This window comes from Artemia sp. Qi Xiang Cuo, chromosome 9 (genome assembly GCF_049724085.1).
Source record: "Artemia sp. Qi Xiang Cuo chromosome 9, ASM4972408v1, whole genome shotgun sequence".
NCBI classification, from domain to species: Eukaryota; Metazoa; Arthropoda; class Branchiopoda; order Anostraca; family Artemiidae; genus Artemia; species Artemia sp. Qi Xiang Cuo.
The window spans coordinates 74,330,986-74,357,325 of NC_142802.1; the positions used below are offsets into that span (position 1 = coordinate 74,330,986).

At 34.4% G+C, this 26,340-nt stretch overlaps 1 protein-coding gene across 1 annotated transcript in view; it reads left to right on the forward strand.

Annotated features, from left to right (window-relative positions):
* Window positions 1-104: 104 nt before the first annotated feature.
* Window positions 105-26,340, forward strand: part of LOC148949024 (chorion peroxidase-like) — a 244,987-nt gene continuing 218,751 nt past the window's right edge. Inside the window, exon 1 of the mRNA XM_089094180.1 lies at window positions 105-309. Coding sequence (XP_088950306.1) covers window positions 120-309 — 190 coding nt within the window. The 5' untranslated portion in view covers window positions 105-119. The remainder of the gene's footprint in view (window positions 310-26,340) is intronic.

Below are 26,340 nucleotides of genomic sequence, written 5' to 3' on the forward strand. Positions count from 1 at the left end.
ACTGTAGCAACAGGTGCAAAAAAAAAAAAAAAAAAAAAAAAAAAAAAAAAAAAAAAACAATGAGATAAAGGAAAACTAAAAGCTTGATATTTTTTTGCAGGCTAAACTTATCCAACGATATGGCTGGTAAAGTAACACAGACAATTAAAGTCGAAGGATCGGCCTTAGCAAATACATGTCTGCTAGAGCCGGAGTGTTACTACAATAGGTATCGCAGTGCAGATGGAAGCTGCAACAATTTAAAGGCACCTAATATGGGAAGATCTCTTACACAGATGGATCGCATCTTACCTCCAGACTACGATGATGGTAAGTGCACAAAGAAGCAGAGGGTTTACTTGTAAAAGATATTCTTGCTCAAATACTTTCTGTTCCTTCTACTGAATTATAGTTGCATACAGCAGCAAAAGAGAAGCAATCAGATTTGAAAAAGTAGGGCTATTTAATTTCAGTCGCCTGCCCCTTTCGTTAAATTTTAGGACTTACGACTTGTCACAAACTTCACTAATTTTGACATATAGCTTTCATGTTTATTCAAATGTCCTCCTCCAAAAAAAATCATCAGTACATGGCTGTTTGCTCATATTTATGGTTCTGCATGTCCTGAACTGGCGTAAATAAATCAAAGCTGAGAAGTAAGCCAGAAAGTACGAATAACTTCGTCTTCTCGCACCATATCATTGGATTATTTTATGTTGATTGGAAAAAAACTAGCCTTAAACCGATTATTTTTACATCAGGTTTTCACTAAAATCCAACTTTTACTAATCAATATATAAATATAAATGTGTAAATATAATATCCTTTTCCAAGCAATCCATAATATAAATAATATAAAACTATTCTCTGAGCACCACCATCCCTACACCCCTACCCACACGGCCTTTTTGGGTTTCTCCTTCCCGAGAAGATTGCACGTGTTATAGGCATGTAAATGATATGCGACGTACTATCACCTCCCCTCTACCCCCTAAGATGTTACTACAAATTATACATACACATAACTTGATAAAATGAAAAACAGGTGTAGCAATCTTTTCGTCATAATCTTGTAATGAAAATGCTGAGCAGGAGGTGCTACCCTCACTAATATTTCAAAAATGAGTTTCTAAGTTTCTAGTCAAGCTTTGCTGTCAGACTTCTTTTTGGCTTTTTCAAGGGGTATAAAATTGACAAGCAAAAATATCTTACTGCAGCCCTTGTGTCTTCATAGTGTAAGCAATAGCAGTAGACTGCTAAGTAAAAAGCTATATTTCTCCCTTGTTATTTTATGGGGCATGTCAACCATGCCCCGAAAAGTGAATACTAAGAGAGTATTGGAAATGTATTTGGCTCTGAGTCAAAACATTTTAATCGCAGGATAGAAGCATGGGTTCGGCCCGAACGACCAAGTGCTTGCCTTATTGGCATCCTAAAAAAGGCAATTTTGAATCTTTTAAATGGAAAATTGTTTCACCAAATAATCAATTTGTTATGTTAATGGTTGGTGTGGCCCGAAAAAAAGAAGATCAGAGGCAACACTGTAGCGTTGCCTATAGTAAAGGCCATACGGCTCCAATGTTTTATTATTATTTAATTAATTATTTTTTTTCCCAGAGGTACTTCATATGGAAGGGGTCGTCTTAGAATCTTAAAAGGGGGCTCATTCGATTGGAAATCGAGATTTCTAGTGCCCTTTTTAATAGTCGAAAGTGATTGGAGGGTAACTATCCCCCCCCAAGCCAAACATTTCCCCGAACACTTCCAATAAAAGTGTGGAGACATTCATTATATTCAGCGTAGTTGATTTCCAGATAGAAAATGTATTTTTTAGGATAACACTCACACACAACCCTTAGAGCAAGGGTTTTAAGTTATGCCCTGGGGGCATATAAGGTTTTTATAGAAGGCGTTGTCGTAGAAACTTCAAAACAGGCTCAATCGATTGGAAATTAAAGGACTAGTGCCCTTTTTAATAGTCGAAAGTGATTGGAGTGTAACTAACCCCCCCCCCCCACGCCCATCATTTTTCCCAAAAACATCGAATCAAAATTTTGAGATAGCCATTTTGTTCAGCATAGTTTATTTCCAAATAGAAATTATATTTTTGAGGAGGACACTCCCCCACAACCCTCAGGGCAAGGGTTTTCAGTTATGCCTTGGGGACATATAAGGTTTCTATAGAAGGCTTTGTCTTAGAAACTTCAAATCAGGCTCATTCGACTGGACATTAAAGGACTAGATCCTTTTTTAATAGTAGAAAGTGATTGAAGTGCAACTAGCCCCCCTCCTCCCCAAGCCCATGATTTCCCCAAATACATCCAATCAAAATTTTGAAATAGCCATTTGTTCAGCGTAGTGGCTTTCTACATAGAAAATATATTTTTGAGGAGGACACTCCCACACAATCCTCAGGGCAAGGGTTTTAATTCATGCCCTGGGGGCATATAATGTTTTTATAGAAGGCGTTGTCGTAAAAAACTTCAAAACAGGCTCATTCGATTGGAAATTAAAGGGCTAGTGCCCTTTTTAATAGTCGAAAGTGATTGGAGGGCAACTAGCCTCCCCCCACGCCCATCATTCCCCCAAACACATCCAATCTAAATTCTGAGATAGCCACTTTGTTCAGCGTAGTTAATTTCCAGAAAGAATATATATTTTTGAGTAGGAAAATCCCCCACAACTCTCAGGGCAAGGGTTTTAAGTTATGCCCTGGGGGCTTATAAGGTTTTATAGAAGGCGTTGTCGTAAGAAACTTCAAAAAAGGCTCTTTCGATTGGAAAGTCAAAGTGCTAGTGCCCTTTTTAATAGTCGAAAGTGATTTGAGGGCAACTAACCTCCCTCTCACGCCCACCTTTTCCCCAAACACATCCAATCAAAATTTTGAGACATCCGTTTTATTAAACGTAGTTTTAAGTTCTGGAAATTAGGTCTTTGAGGATGACTACTCCCCCACAGCCCTCAGGGCAAGAGTTGTAATTTAAGAATTCATTTCCCCAAACACATCCAATCAAAATTTTGAGATTGCCATTTTGTTCAGCGTAGTTGATTTCCAGATAGAATATATTTTGAGGAGGACACTCCCCAACAACCCTCAGGGGAAGGGTTTTAATTTATACCCTGGGGGCATATAAGGTTTTTACAGAAGGCGTTGTCGTAGAAACTTCAAAAAAGGCTCATTCGATTGGAAATTCAAAAATCTAGCGCCCTTTTTAATAGTCGAAAGTGATTGAAGGGCAACTCGCCCCCCCCCCCCTCACGCCCATTATTCCCACAAACACATCCAATCAAAATTTTGAGAGAGCCATTTTGTTCAGCGTAGTTGATTTCCAGATAGAAAATATATTTTTGAGGAGGACCCTCAGGGCAAGGGTTTCAAGTTATGCCCTGGGGGCATATAAGGTTTATATAGAAGGCGTTGTCGTAGAAACTTCAAACTGGCTCATTCGATTGGAAATTAAAGGGCTAGTGCCCTTTTAATAGTCAAAAGTGATTGGAGTTCAACTAGCCCCCCCCCCACACCGATCATTTCCCCAAACACATCCAATCAAAATTTTGAGATAAACATTTTGTTCAGCGTCGTTGATTCCAGATAGAAAATACGTTTTTGAGGAGGACACTCCCCCACAACCCGCAGAGCAAGGGTTTCAAGATATCCCCTGGGGGCATATAAGGTTTTTTTATAGAAGGAGTTGTCGTAGAAACTTCAAAACAGGCTCATTCAATTGGAAATTAAAGGGCTATTGCACTTTTTAATTGTCGAAAGTGACTGGAATGCAACTAGCCCCCCCCCGTCGCCTGTCATTCCCCCAAACACATCCCATCAACATTTTGAGATAGTCATTTTGTTCAGCGTAGTTGATTTCCGGATATAAAATATGTTTTTGAGGAGGACACTCCCCCACAACCTTCAGGGCAAGTGTTTTAAGATATTACCGGGGGGCATATAAGGTTTTTATAGAAGGCGTTGTCGTAGAAACTTCAAAAAAGACTCATTCGATTGGAAATTCAAAGGGATAGTGCCTTTTTTAATAGTCGAAAGTCATTGGAGGGCAACTAGACCCCCCACGCCCATCATTCCGCCAAACACATCCAATCAAAATTTTGAGATAACCATTTTGTTCAGCATAGTTGATTTCCAGATAGAAAATATATTTTTAAGGAGGACAATCCCCCACAACTCTCAGGGCAAGGGTTTTAAGTTGTGCCCTGGGGGCATATGAGGTTTTTATAGAAGGCGGTGTCGTAAAAACTTCAAAAAAGGCTCATTCGATTGGAAATTCAAAGGGCTAGTGCCCTTTTTAATAGTCGAAAGTGATTTGAGGGCAACTAATCCCCCTCTCACGCCCACCTTTTCCCCAAACACATCCAATCAAAATTTTGAGACAGCCATTTTATTTAACGTAGTTTTAAGTTCTGGAAATTAGGTCTGTGAGGATGACAACTCCCCCACAGCCCTCAGGGTAAAAATTGTAATTTAAGGATTCTCCGAATCCTTCCCATCATTTCTTATGGAAGGGATGGTTGTATAAACTTTGGAGAGGTCTCATTTGAATGAAAATTGAAAGTTCTTGTTCACCTTTTAAGAGTCAAAAGTGGAGGGTGACTAGCCCCCCCCCCCTCCTCCACGCCCTAAATGCATCAGATAAAAATTTTGAGATTGACATTTTGTTAAAATAGTTCAACGTTGTGATAATAAAAACTCCGGTGTCGACACAGCCCACCAGGGCCCGGGGGTAGGCGTTGTAAGTTATTCCCTGGGCCATAACTTATTAAAGGGGGTTTTTAACTTATGGGAAGGGGTTTTGTATGGGAAGAATACTTAGGAAATCTTTTATAATTATCCAATTATAAGGTTAAAATACATACTCTGAGATAGATGTAAAATTGCTTTGACACACAAAATCATATTAAGGTCAATTCCAAACAGTCGTGATCCCTTTGTCTCAGCAAGTGAAATGGTCTAAACCCCCTTATTGAAGCTATTTTTTCAATCAATTCATTGTTGTCAATCACTGTCAACAAGTTATGCAAGCTGTTTATTGTCCATATATAAGGTTTTTATCAAAGAGTTAATCGTATAGACTTTGGAAAAAGCCTCATTCGATTTTAATTGAAAGTTCTAGATCTATTTTTTAAAGTCAAGAATAATTGGACCGTCAGCACCCCCCCCCCTGTCATTGAAACTTTTTGCAATCAAAAACGAACAAAAATTAACTAAAAAAAACTGCCCGAAAAATAAGTTTTTCAAAGAAAAGTAAAGGTCATTTTAAACTCAAGCTCAGTAGATACAAACAACTGTTAAAATTCAAACTCAACACGACCAGAAATTACTATTAAAGAATAAATTAAACCTAAAATGAACAGAAATTAAATAAACAATCATAGCAAAAAACATCCAACGATTTATATTATAAATGAATAAATAAATCTTAAAGCGAGTAATGCTTAAATTGAATATACAAATCAAGCTTAAAACGGAAACAAATATTTTGCTATTAAAGTATAAATGAAACTTAAAACGAACAGAAATTAAATAACAATCGATGCGAACAAACATATAATATATATTAATGTAAATGAATAAATAAATCTTAAAACGAGTGAAACTTAAATTGAATATGCAAATCAAGTTTGAATCGAATAAAAATAACTACAAACAAGAGTTTGGATATCGCCTCACTGCAGAAGCCTAAAGCCTACTGCGTCATTGGCGTTTTAGTATTGTTAAGTATTGTTTAGTATTTAGTTAAGTATTGCTTAGGAGATAAATCGGATGGAAAACTGTAGTGTGGATAGATTTTATAGAATAATTCTAGAAAAAGAAACAATAAGTTACAAATTAAATGTTTTTTAATTGTGTATAAGAACAATCCCCATGAAATGCTTTCAGTTTTTACAAACTGTTACAATTCTGTATATAACTTATATAGGCCTAGTCAGTGAGTTACACATATTTATAAGTAGTAGGCTAAATATGTCAATGAGTTATATATTTCTGTATATAACTTATAAAGGCCAAGTAAGTTATTTACACATATTTATAAGTAGTTGGCTAAAAATGTCATTGATTTATATAATTCTCTATATAACTTATATAGGTCTAGTCAATGAGTTACACATATTTATAAGTAGTAGGATAAATATGTCACTGAGTTATATATTTCTGTATGTAACTTATACAGGCCTAGTCAGTGAGTTACACGTATTTATAAGTAGTAGGCTAAATATGTCACTGAGTTATATATTTCTGTATATAACTTATATAGGCCTAGTCAGTGAGTTACACATATTTATAAGTAGCAGGTTAAATATGTCACTCAGTTATATATTTCTGTATATAACTTAGATAGGCCTAGTCAGTGAGTTACACATATTTATAAGTAGCAGGTTAAATATGTTACTGAGTTATATATTTCTGTATATAACTTATATAGGCCTAGTCAGTGAGTTATGTATATTTATAAGTAGTAGGTTAAATATGTCACTGAGTTATACATTTCTGTATATAACTTATATAGCTAATCATTGACTTACACATATTTATAAGTGGTAGGCTAAATATGTCACTCAGTTATATATTTCTGTATATAACTTATATAGACCTAGTCAGTGAGTTACACATATTTATAAGTAGTAGGCTAAATATGTCACTCAGTTATATATTTCTGTATATAACTTAGATAGGTCTAGTCAGTGAGTTACACATATTTATAAGTAGTAGGCTAAATATGTAACTGAGTTAAATATTTCTGTATATAACTTATATAGGCCTAGTCAGTGAGTTACACATATTTTAAGTAGTAGGCTAAATATGTCACTGAGTTATATATTTCTGTATATAACTTATATGCCTAGTCAGTGAGTTACACATATTTATAAGTAGTAGGCTAAATATGTCAGTCAGTTATATATTTCTGTATATAACTTATAAAGGCCTAGTCAGTGAGTTACACATATTTATAAGTAGTAGGTTAAATATGTCACTGAGTTATATATTTCTGTATATAACTTATATAGGCCTAGTCAGTGAGTTATGTATATTTATAAGTAGTAAGTTAAATATGTCACTGAGTTATGGCCTTTGCAAAACAAAAGTGATCCGTTTATCTGGCCTCCCCCAGGCAATTCAGCGTGTCCCCAGGTGGTGATAGGGGAACGCCCTACAGATATGTAGGGTACCACCATAGGAGGCACGGACCAAGGGGGGACCTTGTCCCTGGGGGTCTATAATAGAAACTGGGGCACCCTTGCCCGGGGTCATAAATACAGGCGGAGGAGGAAGAAGGCCCCTCAAATGTACACTCAAAAGGGCCCACTGGTTTGTCCACAAGTTCCATGAGTTGCAAAACTTCCCCCAGTAATGGGTTAAATTGCACGGTGATGCAGAACACCATCGCGGGAGGATCCTCTATAGGAGGACAACTGTGGCAGGGCGTAAGATCCAGATCTATGGACAACTGCCTCTGCAAAGGGCTGCCTCGACCTTTTCGGGGTACCTGCAAGACTGGGGACCTTGCGGTCAACTCTATTCCCACTTGAGGAGTGGCGCCCCACGAGAAAATTATAGCCTAGTAAACGACACAGCATTCGCACGGGATTCTGACTAATGGACAATTCTTCTGGGATTGGTATGTTTTGATGGGTGTCTTTGGGCTGAAAAACCTCTTCCTAGCTAATTTATCTATTACAGGTTGCCTCCCCGTAGTAGCGTAATATTTGTAGACATGAAAATATAATGAGTCGGAGGTAATAGGCTTGAGATTGTCTGTGCAGGATTTCGACTCTTGTTGATAGAAGAGCATTGCCAAGTGCTGAAAACCATGTTGTGACCAAGATGGGCCCAGGATTGCACAAAGCCTCCATTGATGAAGGCCCCAGGGACTTCTTGCTGTCCGGTTATAAGCCGGCTTTAGTACTTCGGTGTAGACTTGAGAAGATATGTGATCCCCGTCCTGCACTGGTATCCGGTATAATTGCTTTTCCTTAGGAGAAAAAAATTTCAATGATTTAAAGAACATGAAAATTGGAACTTGGAATGTTACGACATTAAAAAATGACTATCGTATTGACATTTTGACTGACGAACTCAGACGATTCTAACTGGAATTATTCGGAGTTTCAGAAAATCATATCCCTGGGGTAGGAAGCATGAAAATAGGTGATATAGAATTTGTTTACTCAGGCAGGAAGGATGGGGTACACAGACAGGGAGCAGGGCTCATGATGAATAAGGAAGCTGCTAAGTCTTGTTTAGGCTGGGAAGGTATTAATAATAGAATACGAATTGCTCATTTTATGACTAAAAAGTTCAGGGCATCAGTTATAGTAGTATACGCCCCTGTAGAACCGATTGATGGAGATACTAGCGACTCAGATGAATTTTACTTACAGTTACAGGAGCAAATAGACAAGGTCCCAGGTAGAAATATGATGTTATTACTGGGAGATTTTAACGCCCAGGTTGGTAGAAATAAGGATAGATGGTAAATTTGGTGTAGGAAAAGAAAACACTAATGGATACAGACTTTTGCAATTTTGTAGGTATAACAATCTAGTTATAACCAATACGGTATTTGGTCATAAAATTGCTCATAAGTTAACATGGTCTTCACGTGATGGTAAGACAGCAAACCTTATTGATTATGTTATAGTAAACCGAAGACTGGCAGGATCAATACAAGATACTAGGGTATATAGGAGTGCTGTTATTGATGTTAAAAGTAAAGATCACCATCTAGTAGTGTCAAGGTTTAATTTAAAGCTGAAATATCGGAAGGGTAATTACCTCCCGGGAAGTTATGATGTTAGTAGACTCCAGGATGAGAATTTGAGAGAAAACTTTCCAGGAACAGTTGAATACTAAACTTGAGAGTTTAAAATTTTATAATGTGGAAGATGGTTGGAATAATTTTAGAAAAATAATTTGTGAAGTTGCTGAAGGTGTATTAGGGAAGAAAGCTAGAACTGCAGCTAAGAATATTAGTTAAAAAGATTTATGTTTAATAGAAAGGAGAAAGGACTTGTACAAGAATTATCTGAGTGATAGATCGCATGAAAACAAAAGAAATGTAAGGAAAGTGGAGAAAGCATTGAAATATGAACTAAGGAGGTGTGAAGTAGAGGCCATGGATAAAATTGCCGAGGATTTAGAAGATGCAGCTAGACGGCATAATAGTAAAATATTGTACTGGCACGTTAACAAATTGAGAGGTAGTAACCAATCCGGACTTGTCCCAGTTAAAGATAGGAATGGGGTGGCAATTAGCGATAAGGAAAAAGCTAAAGCGAGATAGGCCGAACATTTTGAGAACTTGCTTAACCTAGATAGAGTTGCAGGAAAAAATATAGAGGAAAATGAAAAAGTTTGTGATACCTTGGATGTGAAGGAAGATTTGTTTTGTGAGGAGGAATTAGCAACAGTGCTAAAAGGATTAAAGAATAATAAGGCTCCAGGTGCTGATAGGGTAGTAAATGTGTTTCTTAAATATGGTGGCTCTGAGGTTAGAAATAAGTCATTGAAGATTATGAATATGATTTTTGAAAAAGGGGAAGTACCTAACGATTTTAGGAAAACCTTAATTAAGCCACTTTATAAAAAAGGTGATAAAAGTGAGTGTGGTAATTATCGCGGCATTAGTCTGGTCTCTGTAGGTAGCAAATTGCTTAGTAATATGATACTTTTTAGACTGAGAGATGCCGTAGACAAAGTTTTAAGAGAAGAGCAGTGCGGTTTTAGAAAAGGTAGAGGATGTGTTGACCAAATTTTCACTCTTAGGTTAATAATTGAGAAGTGCCTAAGTTTTCAAACACCTTTGGTCTTCAATTTTATAAATTATGAGCAAGCGTTCGATCCTGTTGATAGAAGAGGTTTGGTAAAGGTTTTATCCTTGTATGGTATACCAGACAAATACATTAAAGTGATTAGTGCTATGTACGAGAATAACACTGCTGCGGTTAAGGTAGGAAATGAGGTTAGCAGCTGGTTTTGTATTAAATTAAATAAAAAAAACAAGTTTTTTAAACTGAAAGTAAGGAACGACATTAAAACTTAACACAAACAGAAATTATTCCGTATATGAAGGGGGCTGTCCCCTCCTCAACGCTTCGCTCTTTACACTAAAGTTTTTTATTTTTTTTTTTAATAGAGTTGTGAGAAAGGGTTAAAATTTAGCGTAAAGAGCGAGGCGTTGAGGAGGGGGCAGCCCCTTTCATATACGGAATAATTTCTGTTCGTTTTAAGTTTTAATGTCGCTCCTTACTTTCATTTTAAAAAACTTGTTTTTTTTTAATTTAATTTCTGATTGTTTTTTAGTTAATGCAGCTTTTATTTGCATAAAAATTTTACTTTTCTTTTGCTAAATTGATGTCTTTACAAATTAACTTACGTAACTAACTTCTATATTCGTATATTTTTCTTCTGGCAAAAAATACAAAGTTGCAGATTTTTGCAGCTATGAGCTTGAAACCTATGTAATAGGGTTTTCTGATACGCTGAATCTGACGGTGTGATTTTCATTAAAATCCTTTCAGTTGTAGGGGATCTTTCCTCCCTCTTTGAAAATTAGAGTAAATTTTCTCAGTCTCGTAGCCTTTGATGAGTAATACTAAAATTAATAAAATCTATATATTTAGAATCAACGTTATAAATACATTCTTTTGATACATTTATTGACATCAAAATTCCGTTTTTAAAAGTTTCGATTACTATTGAGCCGTATCGCTTATTTTTTTATTGTTTTTTTTTTATTACGTGTAAGTTATTACGCATATAAGGGGGTTCTCCCCCTATTCAATACCACGCTCTTTACTTTAAAAGTTAAAAAAAAATTTGATTCACAAACCCCAGAATCACGAAGGCCGTTTATTTAGAATAGAGAGCTCTTTTGAAAGCACGAAAAAAAACTGTAGCGTAAAGAGCGAGGTATTGACTTGGGGGAGAACCCCCTCACATACGTTATAATTTCTGTTCGTTTTAAGTTCTAATATTCCTTCTTACATTTCAGTTGAAATGTAATTATTCCGTATATGAAAGGGGCTGTCCCCTCCTCAACGCTGCGTTATTTACGCTTAATTTTTTTATTTTTTTTAAAAGTAAATTTGTGAGACAGATACAAACTTAAGCGTAAAGAGCGTGGCGTTGCGGAGGGGACAGCCCCAAACCCCTGAATCACACAGGCCGTTTAATTAGAACAGATAGCTCTTTTGAAAGCACTAAAAAGAAACTGTAGCGTAAAGAGCGAGGTATTGACTTGGGGAGAACCCCCTCACATACGTTATAATCTCTGTTCGTTTTAAGTTCTAAAATTCCTTCTTACATTTCAGTTGAAATGTAATTATTCCGTATATGAAAGGGGCTGTCCACTCCACAACGCCTCGCTTTTTACGCTAAAGTTTTTTATTGTTTTAAAAAAATATTTTGTGAGACAGAGTAAAACTTTAGCTTAAATCGCGAGGCGTTGAGGATGGGACAGCCCCTTTCATATACGGAATAATTTCTGTTCGTTTTAAGTTTTAATGTCGCTCCCTACTGTCAGTTTAAAAAACTCGTTTTTTTTTATTTAATTTCTTATCGTTTTTTATTTAATGAAGCTTTTATTTTCATAAAAAATTTAATTTTATTTTTCTAAATGGATTTCTTTAAAAATTAAATTACGTAACTAATTTATATATTCGTATATTTTTCTTCTGGCAAAAAATACAAAGTTGCAGATTTTTGCAGATATGAGCTTGAAACCTATGTAATAGGGTTTTCTGATACGCTGAATCTGACGGTGTGATTTTCATTAAAATTCTTTCACTTGTAGGAGATGTTTCCCCCTCTTTAAAAAATCGAGTAAATTTTCTCAGGCTCGTAGCCTTTGATGAGTAATACTAAACTTAATAAAATTTATAAATTTAGAATCAGCATTATAAACACATTCTTTTGATACATTTATTGACATCATAATTCCGTTTTTAAAAGTTTCGATTACTATTGAGCCGTATCGCATGTTTTTTTATTGTTTTTTTTTTATTACGTATATGTTATTATGTATATGAGGGGGTTCTCCCCTTAGTCAATACCACGCTCTTTACGTTAAAAGTTAAAAAAAATTTGATTCACAAACCTCTGAATCACAAAGGCCGTTTAATTAGAATAGATAGCTCTTTTGAAAGCACTAAAAAAAACTGTAGCGTAAAGAGCGAGGTATTGACTTGGGGGAGAACCCCCTCACATACGTTATAATTTCTGTTCGTTTTAAGTTCTAATATTCCTTCTTACATTTCAGTTGAATAAACTTGTTTTTTTTTATTTAATTTCTGATCGTTTTTTAAATAATGCTTGGAATTCCGGCGCCCCCTTCATAGAAATGTCCCTTACCCCAAAGAAACATCCTCCACGGAAATATTCTCCAGAGTAACCCCCTCCTCTAGCCCCCCCCCACCCCTCCAGAAAAAATTCTTCCTGAAAATGGCTGTATACTTTCCAATAACCAATAAATAATGCTGGCAAGTCCGGCGCCCCCTTCATGGCAATTTCCCTTCCCCCATGAAAACTTCCTTCATGAACAGATCCTCCAACATAACCACCGACCCACCCTTCCCTCCCACTACCAGAAAAAAAACCTCCTGAAAACTTCTGTAAGTAGAGTAGTAGGTTCCATTTCTACGACGCCCCCGTACCAAACAGGTTTTTCTGGTAGGTAAACATTTCTACAGGGAGTTACACCTTTCAAAGAGACGGGTTTTCTATTGTGACATCGATTTTTTGGAGGTCAAACTCATGGATACATGTTTATTTTTATTTTTTTTTTTTAAACTGGTATTTTTTCAATGAAGTCCATAGCACTTTGCAGAAACCCGTGAATGTAGGACTGAAAGTCCAATTACTAATCAAGTTAGTGTGACCGCCATTTTTGATCTGGTTAAGTGGGTATAATCTGGTTTGGTTTGTAATTGCGAGAGGATTACTCAATTTACATCTTAGTGTTAACTGGGCAATGACTAAATGAACATTTGGAGGTGGAGAAAAAAAAAGCCGTCATTACCGATTGGATAATTTTAACAAGAAATGACCGAAAAGTGTTTTGGAGGAGATGGAATGAATGTGTACTGTATAATACACAAGTGATAATTTGCACAGTGTTGTCAATTTTAAATAGTTTAGAAATAAAAAAATTAACAAGAAATGGCTGAAAAGTGTTTTGAGGGAGTTGAGTTGCACGAGGGTTGACTTGCACGAGGGTTCAGTTACATACGGATTCAGTTACACGGGGATTAGTTAAATGGGGTCGAGTAGCACGGAGGTTCAGTTGTACGGGGTTTCGGTTATACAGGGGTTCAGTTACATGGGGGGCTCAGTTGCACGGGGGTATCTGCTATAAAAAACACTTCATTCTAAACAAATACGAACATTTTGAAAAGCAGACAAAAAATTGGACACTATAATCAGAATTATTTAGCATTTGCAAAAAGGGGTAATTAGTGATTGGAAAAATTTTTAATGCTTTTACAATCGGAGATGTTTGATTAACCTTTGCAAAAAAACAGGGGTAATGGGATTGGCGAATTGGAGGTAATAATTTATTTTAGTAAAGTAATTATTTATTTTAGTAAAGTAATAATTTATTTTAGTAAAGTAATAATTTATTTTAGTAAAGTAATAATTTATTTTAGTAAAGTAATAATTTATTTTAGTAAAGTAATAATTTATTTTAGTAAAGTAATAATTTATTTTAGTAAAGTAATAATTTATTTTAGTAAAGTAATAATTTATTTTAGTAAAGTAATAATTTATTTTAGTAAAGTAATAATTTATTTTAGCAAAGTAATTATTTATTTTAGTAGAGTAATTATTTATTTTAGTAAAGTAATTATTCATTTTAGTAAAGTAATAATTTATTTTAGTAAAGTAATAATTTATTTTAGTAAAGTAATAATTTATTTTAGTATAGTAATAATTTATTTTAGTAAAGTAATAATTTATTTTAGTAAAGCAATAATTTATTTTAGTAAAGTAATAATTTATTTTAGTAAAGTAATAATTTATTTTAGTATAGTAATAATTTATTTTAGTAAAGTAATAATTTATTTTAGTAAAGTAATAATTTATTTTAGTAAAGTAATAATTTATTTTAGTAAAGTAATAATTTATTTTAGTAAAGTAATAATTTATTTTAGTAAATTATTGTTTTAAAAAATAAAGTTGCGAGACAGGGTCAAACTTTAGTGTAAAGAGCGAGGCGTTGAGGAGGGGGCAGTCCCTTTCATATAGGGAATAATTTCTGTTCGTTTTAATGACGTTCCTTACTTTCAGTTTTAAAAACTTGTTTTTTTTTTATTTAATTTCTGATAGTTTTTTAGTTAATACAGCTTTTATTTGCATAAAAATTTTAATTTTCTTTTGCTAAATGGATGTCTTTACAAATTAACTTACGTAACTAACTTCGATATTCGTCTATTTTTCTTCTGACAAAAAATACAAAGTTGCAGATTTTTGCAGATATGAGCTTTTTTTTTGCTCTTTTAACTGTTTACCAGCTCAATGCTATCTAAACACTCCGAGAAACTTCCTAAGAAGAGTTTTTGATGCAAAACATCACCTATGAAAAGATTCTTTTAAAAGAAACACTTCAAATTGAAAAAAGAAACCATAAGCAACAAAGTTTAATCTCTTCCAAAAGAAACTTAAAAGGTAAACAAATTCAACCCATTTCTCACTGGCAAATTCCTACGATATTTTTGGGTATATAAAATATATAATTTCCCATTCATGCTAAACTTTGATTGAACAAATATTAGACAAATCTACTTCCGTTATACAAGTAGAATTATCTGGCACGATTTCTGTTTCAAGAGGTTTATCCGATATTGGAATGCAGTTTTTAGAATGTGCCATTGAAGATGTATCGCTTGTGGAACTTATCTTTAGCCTCAGCTTCTTTACAGGGCTTCTGTCTTCTTCATTACCACCTGTCTTTCCTTTTTCAACTGACCACTTCGTTTCCGTAGCCTCAGAGTTTCTAAGTTTTCTTTTCAGCTTTTGCTGGGTTTTCTGGGTTTTGTTTTCTACTTTTCCTATAAGTGCTTCATCTTTCACATAAAGTGGAATTTCCGAAACTCTTCCAGATGTTGACAAGAGCTTGCTGTTTTTGTTTTTAATTTGTGTGTGAATGGCGTTTGTCTTATCTTTAATGTATGTTTGACAAGTTTGTTTCTTTTTCAGGCTAGAAAACTTGGGGGACTGTGTATCACTTGCATTACTTGAAGAGCCATATTCTACTCTTTGCTTTTTCTTCTTTGGTTAGCTTATTTCACACTTGGAATGAAAGTCCAATTCGTCATAACGAGGATGTAAAGATCCTGATGCCAGCAGAGCACAGGACTTTAACTCACTTTCTGTTAGTTTCTTTATCACTACTGTAGAGGACTTCAATTGTCTTCGAATTCCAGGTATTTCAGCAAGGCTAATGAAACATCTTTCTGTCATTTTTTTATTTCCTGAAATGGAAATTAAATTTAAGTTAATAAAGATTGTTAACTTTAAGAGCAGCAGTTTATATCCCTACTGACTTCCCTTCATGGCAGATAAAAGTAAGGAGCGACTAGTTTTTTTGGAGTTGAGTTGCACGAGGGTTGACTTGCACGAGGGTTCAGTTACATGCGGATTCAGTTACACGGGGATTAGTTAAATGGCTTTATTATATCTTTTCAGAACAAATTATTATTTTAGGGAATTATTTCGGTGAAACAGTTAGAGATATTTTAAAAGAGGATTTTAAAAGAGGATTTGAGGGTGAAACTCTGTGATCGTTATAATACACAAGTTCCATTTGAACAGCGTTGTGAGGTCCCTTACCACAACCCCAAAGGGCTCTGATCCCTCCACCCCAACCCCGAACGAAGCCCCCGGTCCTCAAAGGTTCTTTGGGCTCCCAAAGGGTCCCCCGGCGCCCCAAAGACTCCTGAGCCTCCATTATAATACTTTTTAAGGCTTTATTATATCATTTCTATTTTTTGATAACTTGATAGGTGATTTGAATAAAAAGAATTCAAATATTTTGTCTATGAAATAGAAGCTTATTCAATTTGCAAAAAGATATTCCATTTTGCACAACTCTGATCTGATTAAATTGTCACCAACAATGAGATTTAATCACTGCTAAGCCTATTGTTACTGTGAGAGAGTTGCCCAATTTACAGCTTGGTGTTAACTGACAAGAATTTGGTAACAAAAAATGTGCAGTTTCTATAAAAATGACTGAATTACAAAATCAAAATTAAATTGCATTTACTACTTTTCATTTAAACTAATGCAGCTTCAATAAAAAATTTGAAATTATTTCGTTTAAACTATTACAGTTTCTATAAAAATGACTGAACTACAAAATCAAAATTAAATTGCATTTACTACTTTTCGTTTAAACTAATGCAGTTTCTATAAAAAATTTGAAATTATCTCGTTTAAACTATTGAAGTTTCTATAAAGTTAAGTTAAAAAACTGCTCACAAAGTTTAGCGAAATAAAAGCGTCTATTTGCAGCATTCCCCTTCATCTTCCAAATTGTAAGAAGGAACTGAATGTATACCATCCCATTTTGAAGGTATTTCATACTATACCTATAAGACTCGCTCTTCTTATCAGATTCAAACGCTTAATATCTCAAGGATATGTGAGTCAAATTTCACCTTAAAGCCCCAACGTATCTGATGAAGTAATTTAAGTCTTAGGATCAATTTCATAGGAACACTCGATACCCTTAAGATGTCTGATTCAAATTATTAAACCTATGGAAATTCTTGATTATGTAATTCAGTCACTTTTACAGAAACTGTACATTTTTGTTACCAAATTCGGGTCTAGATTTCATTTTTTACAGAAACTGTACATTTTTCTTACCAAATTCTGGTCTAGATTTACCTTTGATTCGAACTGTAAGTAAGGAGCGACACGGCTCAATAGTAACCGAAACTCTAAAAGCCAATTAATAGCTTACTCGCATGCTGTTACAAAACTCCTGGTTAATTCAAAAATCGCGAAGACTAAAAGCTGTAGTGGATTAAATATAAAAAAAAAAAAAAAAAAAAAAAAAAAAAATAGCTAGTTCTTTTTTCCAACTGAAAGTAAGGAACAACACTAATATTTTTTCAACCAGTTCGTGGTAATGAACTGTAAGTAAGGAGCAACTAGTTTTTTTTTCAATTGAAAGTAAGGAACAACACTTTTTTTTGGTTCAAAGCTTTCTTTGGTAAATCTGAAGGAATTTAGCTACTTACGTCTGATAGTCCCCCTCCACTCAAGAAGTAAAGTTAAGTTAATCCTAATGAAATATACCAAAATATGACCAAAAAACATAAGACTTTTGTAATCCCAGGCACCACGCGGGATAGAACTTCACAACTTGCTATCGACAGTAGCAAGCCCTTCCACTACATCCATACCTGGGTATCTGATACAGTTATTTTAAAAAGTTCTGTTGATTCAAAAAATCTTAATTTGCTGATTAATTACTTTATATTGTATTTTTTTTTTGGTTCAAAGCTTTCTTTGGTAAATTTGAAGGAATTTAGCTACTTACGTCTGATAGCCTCCCCTCCACTCAAGAAGTAAAAATAGGTTAATCCTAATGAAATATATCAAAATATGACTAAAAAACATAAGACTTTTGTAACAAAATTATGGAAACTACAACAGAGGATTATGATAATTAGGTCCCCCAGAACGCAATATATTAAATGGTTTCTAGCCTAACCAATATACCAACTGAAATATTCTATTAAATATACCTAAGTTGTAATTTTCATGCCGGCACTGTTATCGTGGCTTTAAAATAGCAGGTTCAAATGAAGTTTTCAGAATTGTTAAAGATTTTACTTGTTTTTGCACAGAATACATTTTGAGAGCAATATACGGTAGAAAATAATAACTCTTTCGAGAAAAATAATTATAATTTATTGTTTCAAAAATAATATATGCCTCAGACGCATTAACGTCTGTTTCAAAAGCAATATTTAAATTTCGGACGATGACGTAGGGACCACGACGTATATGGACTGCATACAACAGTGGATTATGATAATTAGGTCCCCCAGAACGCATTATATTAAATGGTTTCTAGCCTAACCAATATACCAACTGAAATATTCAATTAAATATACCTAAATTGTAATTTTCATGCCGGCAATGTTATCGTGGCTTTAAATTAGCAGGTTCAAATGAAGTTTTCAGAACTGTTAAAGATTTTACTTGTTTTTGCACAGAATACATTTTGAGAGCTATATACGTTAGAAAATAATAGCTCTTTCGAGAAAAATTATTATAATTTATTGTTTCAAAAATAATATATGCCTTCAGACGCATTAACGACTGTTTTAAAAGCAATATTTAAATTTCAGACGATGACATATGGACCACGACGTATATGGACTGCATATGCGTTTAGAGGTCAATATGCCGCCGCTTGGAAAAATGGCCTCTCCAATTTGGAGGTTATATAAATAGCTTTCGATACTTGTAACCCAATCCATAGCCTCGAACTTTTATTCGATAGTAACTTGGCCTTATTCAGCTCAAAATTGTTATTTTGCAACATAAATAATAGGAAGTGGTATGATCTCTTTTTTGAAGTTTCGTTCGAAAGAAACTTTCCCTTGTATTCTTAAACCACTGTTTCGATACGATCACCTTTGGTGAAAATAAGACGTCTATGGCCATCATTCTTCGAAAAAGAATAAATTTCCTTATTTTTGGATGTAGAAGATGGAATATAAAGGGGGTATGATTCTCATCAAGACATCCCCCACCCTCTCTTACTTAGGAGCACTTTACCCCTTTTCTAAAATATGAAAAAAAAGCCAAGCCTACGACGGGTGGGACCCCCCACCACCAAGGTTAGGTTAGGTTACCTACCATTTCTAGGTGGGCCCCCCCCCCCCCCCCCCCGGGGGGCACGGGGACGGAAAGCCTACCACGGGTGGGACCCCCACCACCAAGGTTAGGCTACCGAACATTTCTAGGTGCCCCCCCCCCAACCCCGGGGCCACGGGGCCGAAAGCCTGACACGGGTGGGACTCCCACCACCAAGGTCAGTTTAGGTTAGATCAGGTTAGGTTACTTAAAATTTCTAGGTTAACTTACATCAGGTTAAGTGGCGCGCCACTTAACCTTATGTAAGTTAACCTAGAAATGTTAGGTAACCTAACCTCATCTAACCTAACCTGACCTTGGTGGTGAGGGTCCTACCCGTGTCAAGCTTTCAGCCCCGTGGCCCCGGGGTTAGGGGGGGCACCTAGAACCACTTAACCTGATGTAAGTTAACCTAGAAATGTTAGGTAACCTAACCTAATCTAACCTAACCTGACCTTGGTGGTGAGGGTCCTACCCGTGTCAGGCTTTCGGCCCCGGGGTTGGGGGGGGGGGGCGGGGGCCACCAAGAAATGTTAGGTAACCTAACCTTGGTGATGGGGGTCCCACCCGTGGTAGGCTTTCAGTCCCTGTACCCCCCGGGGGGGGGGTGGGGGGGGGCCACCTAGAAATGTTAGGTAACCTAACCTTGGTGGTGGGGGTCCCACCCGTGGTAGGCTTGGCTTTTTTTTTCATATTTTAGAAAAGGGGTAAAGTGCTCCTAAGTAAGAGAGGGTGGGGGATGTCTTGATGAGAATCATACCCCCTTTATATTCCATCTTCTACATCCAAAAATAAGGAAATTTATTCTTTTTCGAATAATGATGGCCATAGACGTCTTATTTTCACCAAAGGTGATCGTATCGAAACAGTGGTTTAAGAATACAAGGGAAAGTTTCTTTCGAACGAAACTTCAAAAAAGAGATCATACCACTTCCTATTATTTATGTTGCAAAATAACAATTTTGAGCCGAATAGGGCCAAGTTACTATCGAATAAAAGTCCGAGGCTATGGATTGGGTTACAAGTATCTAGAAGCTATTTATATAACCTCCAAATAGGAGAGGCCATGTTTCCAAGCGGCGGCATATTCATCTCTAAACGCATATGCAGTCCATATACGTCGTGGTCCATACGTCATCGTCCGAATTTAAATATTGCTTTTAAAACAGACGTTAATGCGTCTGAGGCATATATTATTTTTGAAACAATAAATTATAATAATTTTTCTCGAAAGAGTTATTATTTTCTAACGTATATTGTTCTCAAAATGTATTCTGTGCAAAAACAAGTAAAATCTTTAACAGTTCTGAAAACTTCATTTGAACCTGCTATTTTAAAGCCACGATAACAGTGCCGGCATGAAAATTACAATTTAGGTATATTTAATTGAATATTTCAGTTGGTATATTGGTTAGGCTAGAAACCATTTGATATAATGCGTTCTGGGGGACGGAATTATCATAATCCACTGTTGTATGCAGTCCATATACGTCGTGGTCCATACGTCATCGTCCGAAATTTAAATATTGCTTTTAAAACAGACGTTAATGCGTCTGAGGCATATATTATTTTTGAAACAATAAATTATAATAATTTTTCTCGAAAGAGTTATTATTTTCTAACGTATATTGCTCTCAAAATGTATTCTGTGCAAAAACAAGTAAAATCTTTAACAGTTCTGAAAACTTCATTTGAACCTGCTATTTTAAAGCCACGATAACAGTGCCGGCATGAAAATTACAACTTAGGTATATTTAATTGAATATTTCAGTTGGCATATTGGTTAGGCTAGAAACCATTTAATATAATGCGTTCTGGGGGATCTAATTATCATAATCCTCTGTTGTAGTTTCCATAATTTTGTTACAAAAGTCTTATGTTTTTTAGTCATATTTTGGTGTATTTCATTAGTAGTAACCTAACTTTACTTCTTGAGTGGAGGGGAGGCTATCAGACGTAAGTAGCTAAATTCCTTCAAATTTACCAAAGAAAGCTTTGAACCAAAAAAAAAAAAAATACAATATAAAGTAATTAATCAGCAAATTAAGATTTTTTGAATCAACAGAACTTTTTAAAATAATTGTATCAGATACTCAGGTATGGTTGTAGTGGAAGGTCTTGCTACTGTCGATAGCAAGTTGTGAAGTTCTATCCCGCGTGGTGCCTGGGATTACAAAAGTCTTATGTTTTTTGGTCATATTTTGGTATATTTCATTAGGATTAACCTAACTTTGCTTCTTGAGTGGAGGGGGACTATCAGACGTAAGTAGCTAAATTCCTTCAAATTTACCAAAGAAAGCTTTGAACCAAAAAAAAGTGTTGTTACTTACTTTCAGTTGGAAAAAAAACTAGTTGCTCCTTACTTACAGTTCATTACCACGAACTGGTTGAAAAAATATTAGTGTTGTTACTTACTTTCAGTTGGAAAAAAAAACTATTTTTTTTATTTTTTTTTATTTAATCCACTACAGCTTTTAGTCTTCGCGATTTTTGTATTAACCAGGAGTTTTGTAACAGCATGCGAGTAAGCTATTAATTGGCTTTTAGAGTTTCGGTTACTATTGAGCCGTGTTACTCCTTACTTAGAGTTCGAGTCAAAGGTAAATCTAGACCAGAATTTGGTAAGAAAAATGTACAGTTTCTGTAAAAAATGAGATCTAGACCCGAATTTGGTAACAAAAATGTACAGTTTCTGTAAAAGTGACTGAATTACATAATCATGAATTTCCATAGGTTTAATAATTTGAATCAGACATCTTAAGGGTATCGAGTGTTCCTATGAAATTGATCCTAAGACTTAAATTACTTCATCAGATACGTTGGGGCTTTAAGGTGAAATTTGACTCGCATATCCTTGAGATATTAAGCGTTTGAATCTGATAAGAAGAGCGAGACTTATAGGTATAGTATGAAATACCTTCAAAATGGGATGATATACATTCAGTTCCTTCTTACAATTTGGAAGACGAAGGGGAATGCTGCAAATAGACGCTTTTATTTCGCTAAACTTGGTGAGCAGTTTTTTAACTTAACTTTATAGAAACTTCAATAGTTTAAACGAGATAATTTCAAATTTTTTATAGAAACTGCATTAGTTTAAACGAAAAGTAGTAAATGCAATTTAATTTTGATTTTGTAGTTCAGTCATTTTTATAGAAACTGCAATAGTTTAAACGAAATAATTTAAAATCTTTTATTGAAGCTGCATTAGTTTAAATGAAAAGTAGTAAATGCAATTTAATTTTGATTTTGTAATTCAGTCATTTTTATAGAAACTGCACATTTTTTGTTACCAAATTCTTGTCAGTTAACACTAAGCTGTAAATTGGGCAACTCTCTCACAGTAACAATAGGCTTAGCAGTGATTAAATCTCATTGTTGGTGACAATTTAATCAGATCAGAGTTGTGCAAAATGGAATATCTTTTTGCAAATTGAATAAGCTTCTATTTCATAGACAAAATATTTGAATTCCTTTTATTCAAATCACCTATCAAGTTATCAAAAAAATAGAAATGATATAATAAAGCCTTAAAAAGTATTATAATGGAGACTCAGGAGTCTTTGGGGCGCCGGGGGACCCTTTGGGAGCCCAGAGAACCTTTGAGGACCGGGGGCTTCCTTCAGGGTTGGGGTGGAGGGATCGGAGCCCTTTGGGGTTGTGGTAAGGGACCTCACAACGCTGTTCAAATGGAACTTGTGTATTATAACGATCACAGAGTTTCACCCTCAAATCCTCGTCTAAAATCCTCTTTTAAAATATCTCTAACTGTTTCACCGAAATAATTCCCTAAAATAATAATTTGTTCTGAAAAGATATAATAAAGCCATTTAACTAATCCCCGTGTAACTGAATCCTCATGTAACTGAACCCTCGTGCAAGTCAACCCTCGTGCAAATCAACTCCAAAAAAACTAGTCTCTCCTTACTTTTATCTGCCATGAAGGGAAGTCAGTAGGGATATAAACTGCTGCTCTTAAAGTTAACAATCTTTATTAACTTAAATTTAATTTCCATTTCAGGAAATAAAAAATGACAGAAAGATGTTTCATTAGCCTCGCTGAAATACCTGGAATTCGGAGACAATTGAAGTCCTCTACAGTAGTGATAAACACACTAACAGAAAGTGAGTTAAAGTCCTGTGCTCTGCTGGCATCAGGATCTTTACATCCTCGTTATGACGAATTGGAATTTCATTCCAAGTGTGAAATAAGCGAACCAAAGAAGGAAAAGCAAAGAGTAGAATATGGTTCTTTAAGTAATGCAAGTGATACACATTCCCCCAAGTTTTCTAGCCTGAAAAAGAAACAAACTTGTCAGACATACATTAAAGATAAGACAAACGTCATTCGCACACAAATTAAAAACAAAAACAACAAGTTCATGTCAACATCTGGAAGAGTTTCGGAAATTCCACTTGATGTGAAAGATGAAGCACTTATAGGAAAAGTAGAAAACAAAACCCAGCAAAAGCTGAAAAGAAAACTTAGAAACTCTGAGGCTACGGAAACGAAGTGGTCGGTTGAAAAAGGAACGACAGGTGGTAATGAAGAAGACAGAAGCCCTGTAAAGAAGCTGAGGCTATAAATAAGTTCCACAAGCGATACATCTTCAATGGCACATTCTAAAAACTGCATTCCAATATCGGATAAATCTTTTGAAACAGAAATCTTGCCAGATAATTCTACTTGTATAAGTGAAGTAGATTTGTCTAATATTTGTTCAATCAAAGTTTAGCATGAATGGGAAATTATATTTTTTATATACCCAAAAATATCGTAGGAATTTGCCAGTGAGAAATAGGTTGAATTTGTTTACTTTTTAAGTTTCTTTTGGAAGAGATTAAACTTTGTTAAGATTATTTGCTTATGGTTTCTTTTTTCAATTTGAAGTGTTTCTTTTAAAAGAATCTTTTCATAGGTGACGTTTTGCATCAAAAACTCTTCTTAGGAAGTTTCCCGGAGTGTTTAGATAGCATTGAGCTGCTAAACAGTTAAAAGAGCAAAAAAAAAGCTCATATCTTCAAAAATCTGCAACTTTGTATTTTTTGCCAGAAGAAAAATAGACGAATATAGAAGTTAGTTACGTAAGTTAATTTGTAAAGACATCCATTTAACAAAAGAAAATTAAAATTTTTATGAAAACAAAAGCTGCATTAACTAAAAAACGATCAGAAATTAAATAAAAAAAACAAGTTTTTTAAACAGAAAGTAAGGAGCGACATTAAAACGAACAGAAATTAGTCCCTATATGAAAGGGACTGCCCCCTCCTCAACACATCGCTCTTTACGCTAAAGTTTGACCTTGTCTCACAACTTTATTTTTTTTTAAAACAATAATTTACTAAAATAAATTATTTCTTTACTAAAATAAATTATTACTTTACTAAAATAATTTATTACTTTACTAAAATAAATTATTACTTTACTAAAATAAATTATTACTTTACTAAAATAAATTATTACTTTACTAAAATAAATTATTACTTTACTAAAATAAATTATTACTATACTAAAATAAATTATTACTTTACTAAAATAAATTATTACTTTACTAAAATAAATTATTGCTTTACTAAAATAAATTATTACTTTACTAAAATAAATTATTACTATACTAAAATAAATTATTACTTTACTAAAATAAATTATTACTTTACTAAAATAAATTATTACTTTACTAAAATGAATAATTACTTTACTAAAATAAATTATTACTTTACTAAAATAAATAATTCCTCTACTAAAATAAATAATTACTTTGCTAAAATAAATTATTACTTTACTAAAATAAATTATTACTTTACTAAAATAAATTATTACATTACTATAAATATATTATTATTTTACTAAAATAAATTATTACTTTACTAAAATAAATTATTACTTTACTAAAATAAATTATTACTTTACTAAAATAAATTATTACTTTACTAAAATAAATTATTACTTTACTAAAATAAATTATTACTTTACTAAAATAAATTATTACTTTACTAAAATAAATTATTACCTCCAATTCGCAAATCCCATTACCCCTTTTTTTGCAAAGGTTAATCAAACATCTCCGATTGTAAAAGCATTAAAAAATTTTCCAATCACTAATTACCCCTTTTTGCAAATGCTAAATAATTCTGATTATAGTGTCCAATTTTTTGTCTGCTTTTCAAAATGTTGTATTTGTTTAGAATGAAGTGTTTTTTATAGCAGATACCCCCCGTGCAACTGAACCCCTCATGTAACTGAACCCCTGTATAACCGAAACCCCGTACAACTGAACCTCCGTGGTACTCGACCCCATTTAACTAATCCCCGTGTAACTGAATCCGTATGTAACTGAACCCTCGTGCAAGTCAACCCTCGTGCAACTCAACTCCCTCAAAACACTTTTCAGCCATTTCTTGTTAATTTTTTTATTTCTAAACTATTTAAAATTGACAACACTGTGCAAATCATCACTTGTGTATTATACAATACACATTCATTCCATCTCCTCCAAAACACTTTTCGGTCATTTCTTGTTAAAATTATCCAATCGCTAATTACCCCTTTTTTTTTCTCCACCTTCAAATGCTCCTTTAGTCATTGCCCAGTTAACACTAAGATGTAAATTGAGTAATCCTCTCGCAATAACAAACCAAACCAGATTATACCCACTTAACCATATCAAAAATTACTGTCACAATAGTTTTATTATTATTTGGAATTCCATTCCTACATTAACGGGTTTCTGCAATGTGCTATTGAATTCATTGAAAAAATACCGGTTTAAAAAAAAAAAATAAATAAACATGTAACCATTAGTTTGACCTCCAAAAAAAACGATTTCAAAATAGAAAACCCGTCTCTTTGAAAGGTGTAATGCCCTATAGAAATGTTTACCTACCAGAAAAACCTGTTTGGTACGGGGGCGTCGTAGAAATGGAACCTACTACTCTACTTCTGTATACTTCCCAATAACCAATACTATATGTTAACATTGGGTAAAGTTCATAACTTTTAGCCCTCCCTCTGGGAGATTCGGGGGATTAAGTCATCCTAAAAGACATATTTATCATATTTTCGACCATGCTTAACAAAATGGCTATCTCAAAATTTTGATCGGGTGACTTTGGGAAAAAAGAAGCGTGGGAGGGGGCCTAGCTGCCCTACATTTTTTTGGGTCACTTAAAAAGGACACTAGAACTTTTCATTTCTGTTCCAATGAGTCCTCTCACGATATTCTACGACCACTGGGTCGATACGATCACCCATGGCAAAAAAAACAAAAACAAAACAAACAAATAAACACGCATCCGTGAGCTTACTTCTGGAAAAAAATATACAATTCCACATTTTTGCAGATAGGAGCTTGAAACTTCTACAGAAGGGTTCTCAGATATGCTGAATCTAATGGTGTGATTTTTATTAATGTTCTATAACTTTTAGGTGGTGTTTCCCCCTTTTTCAAAATCAGGCAAATTTTCTCAGGCGC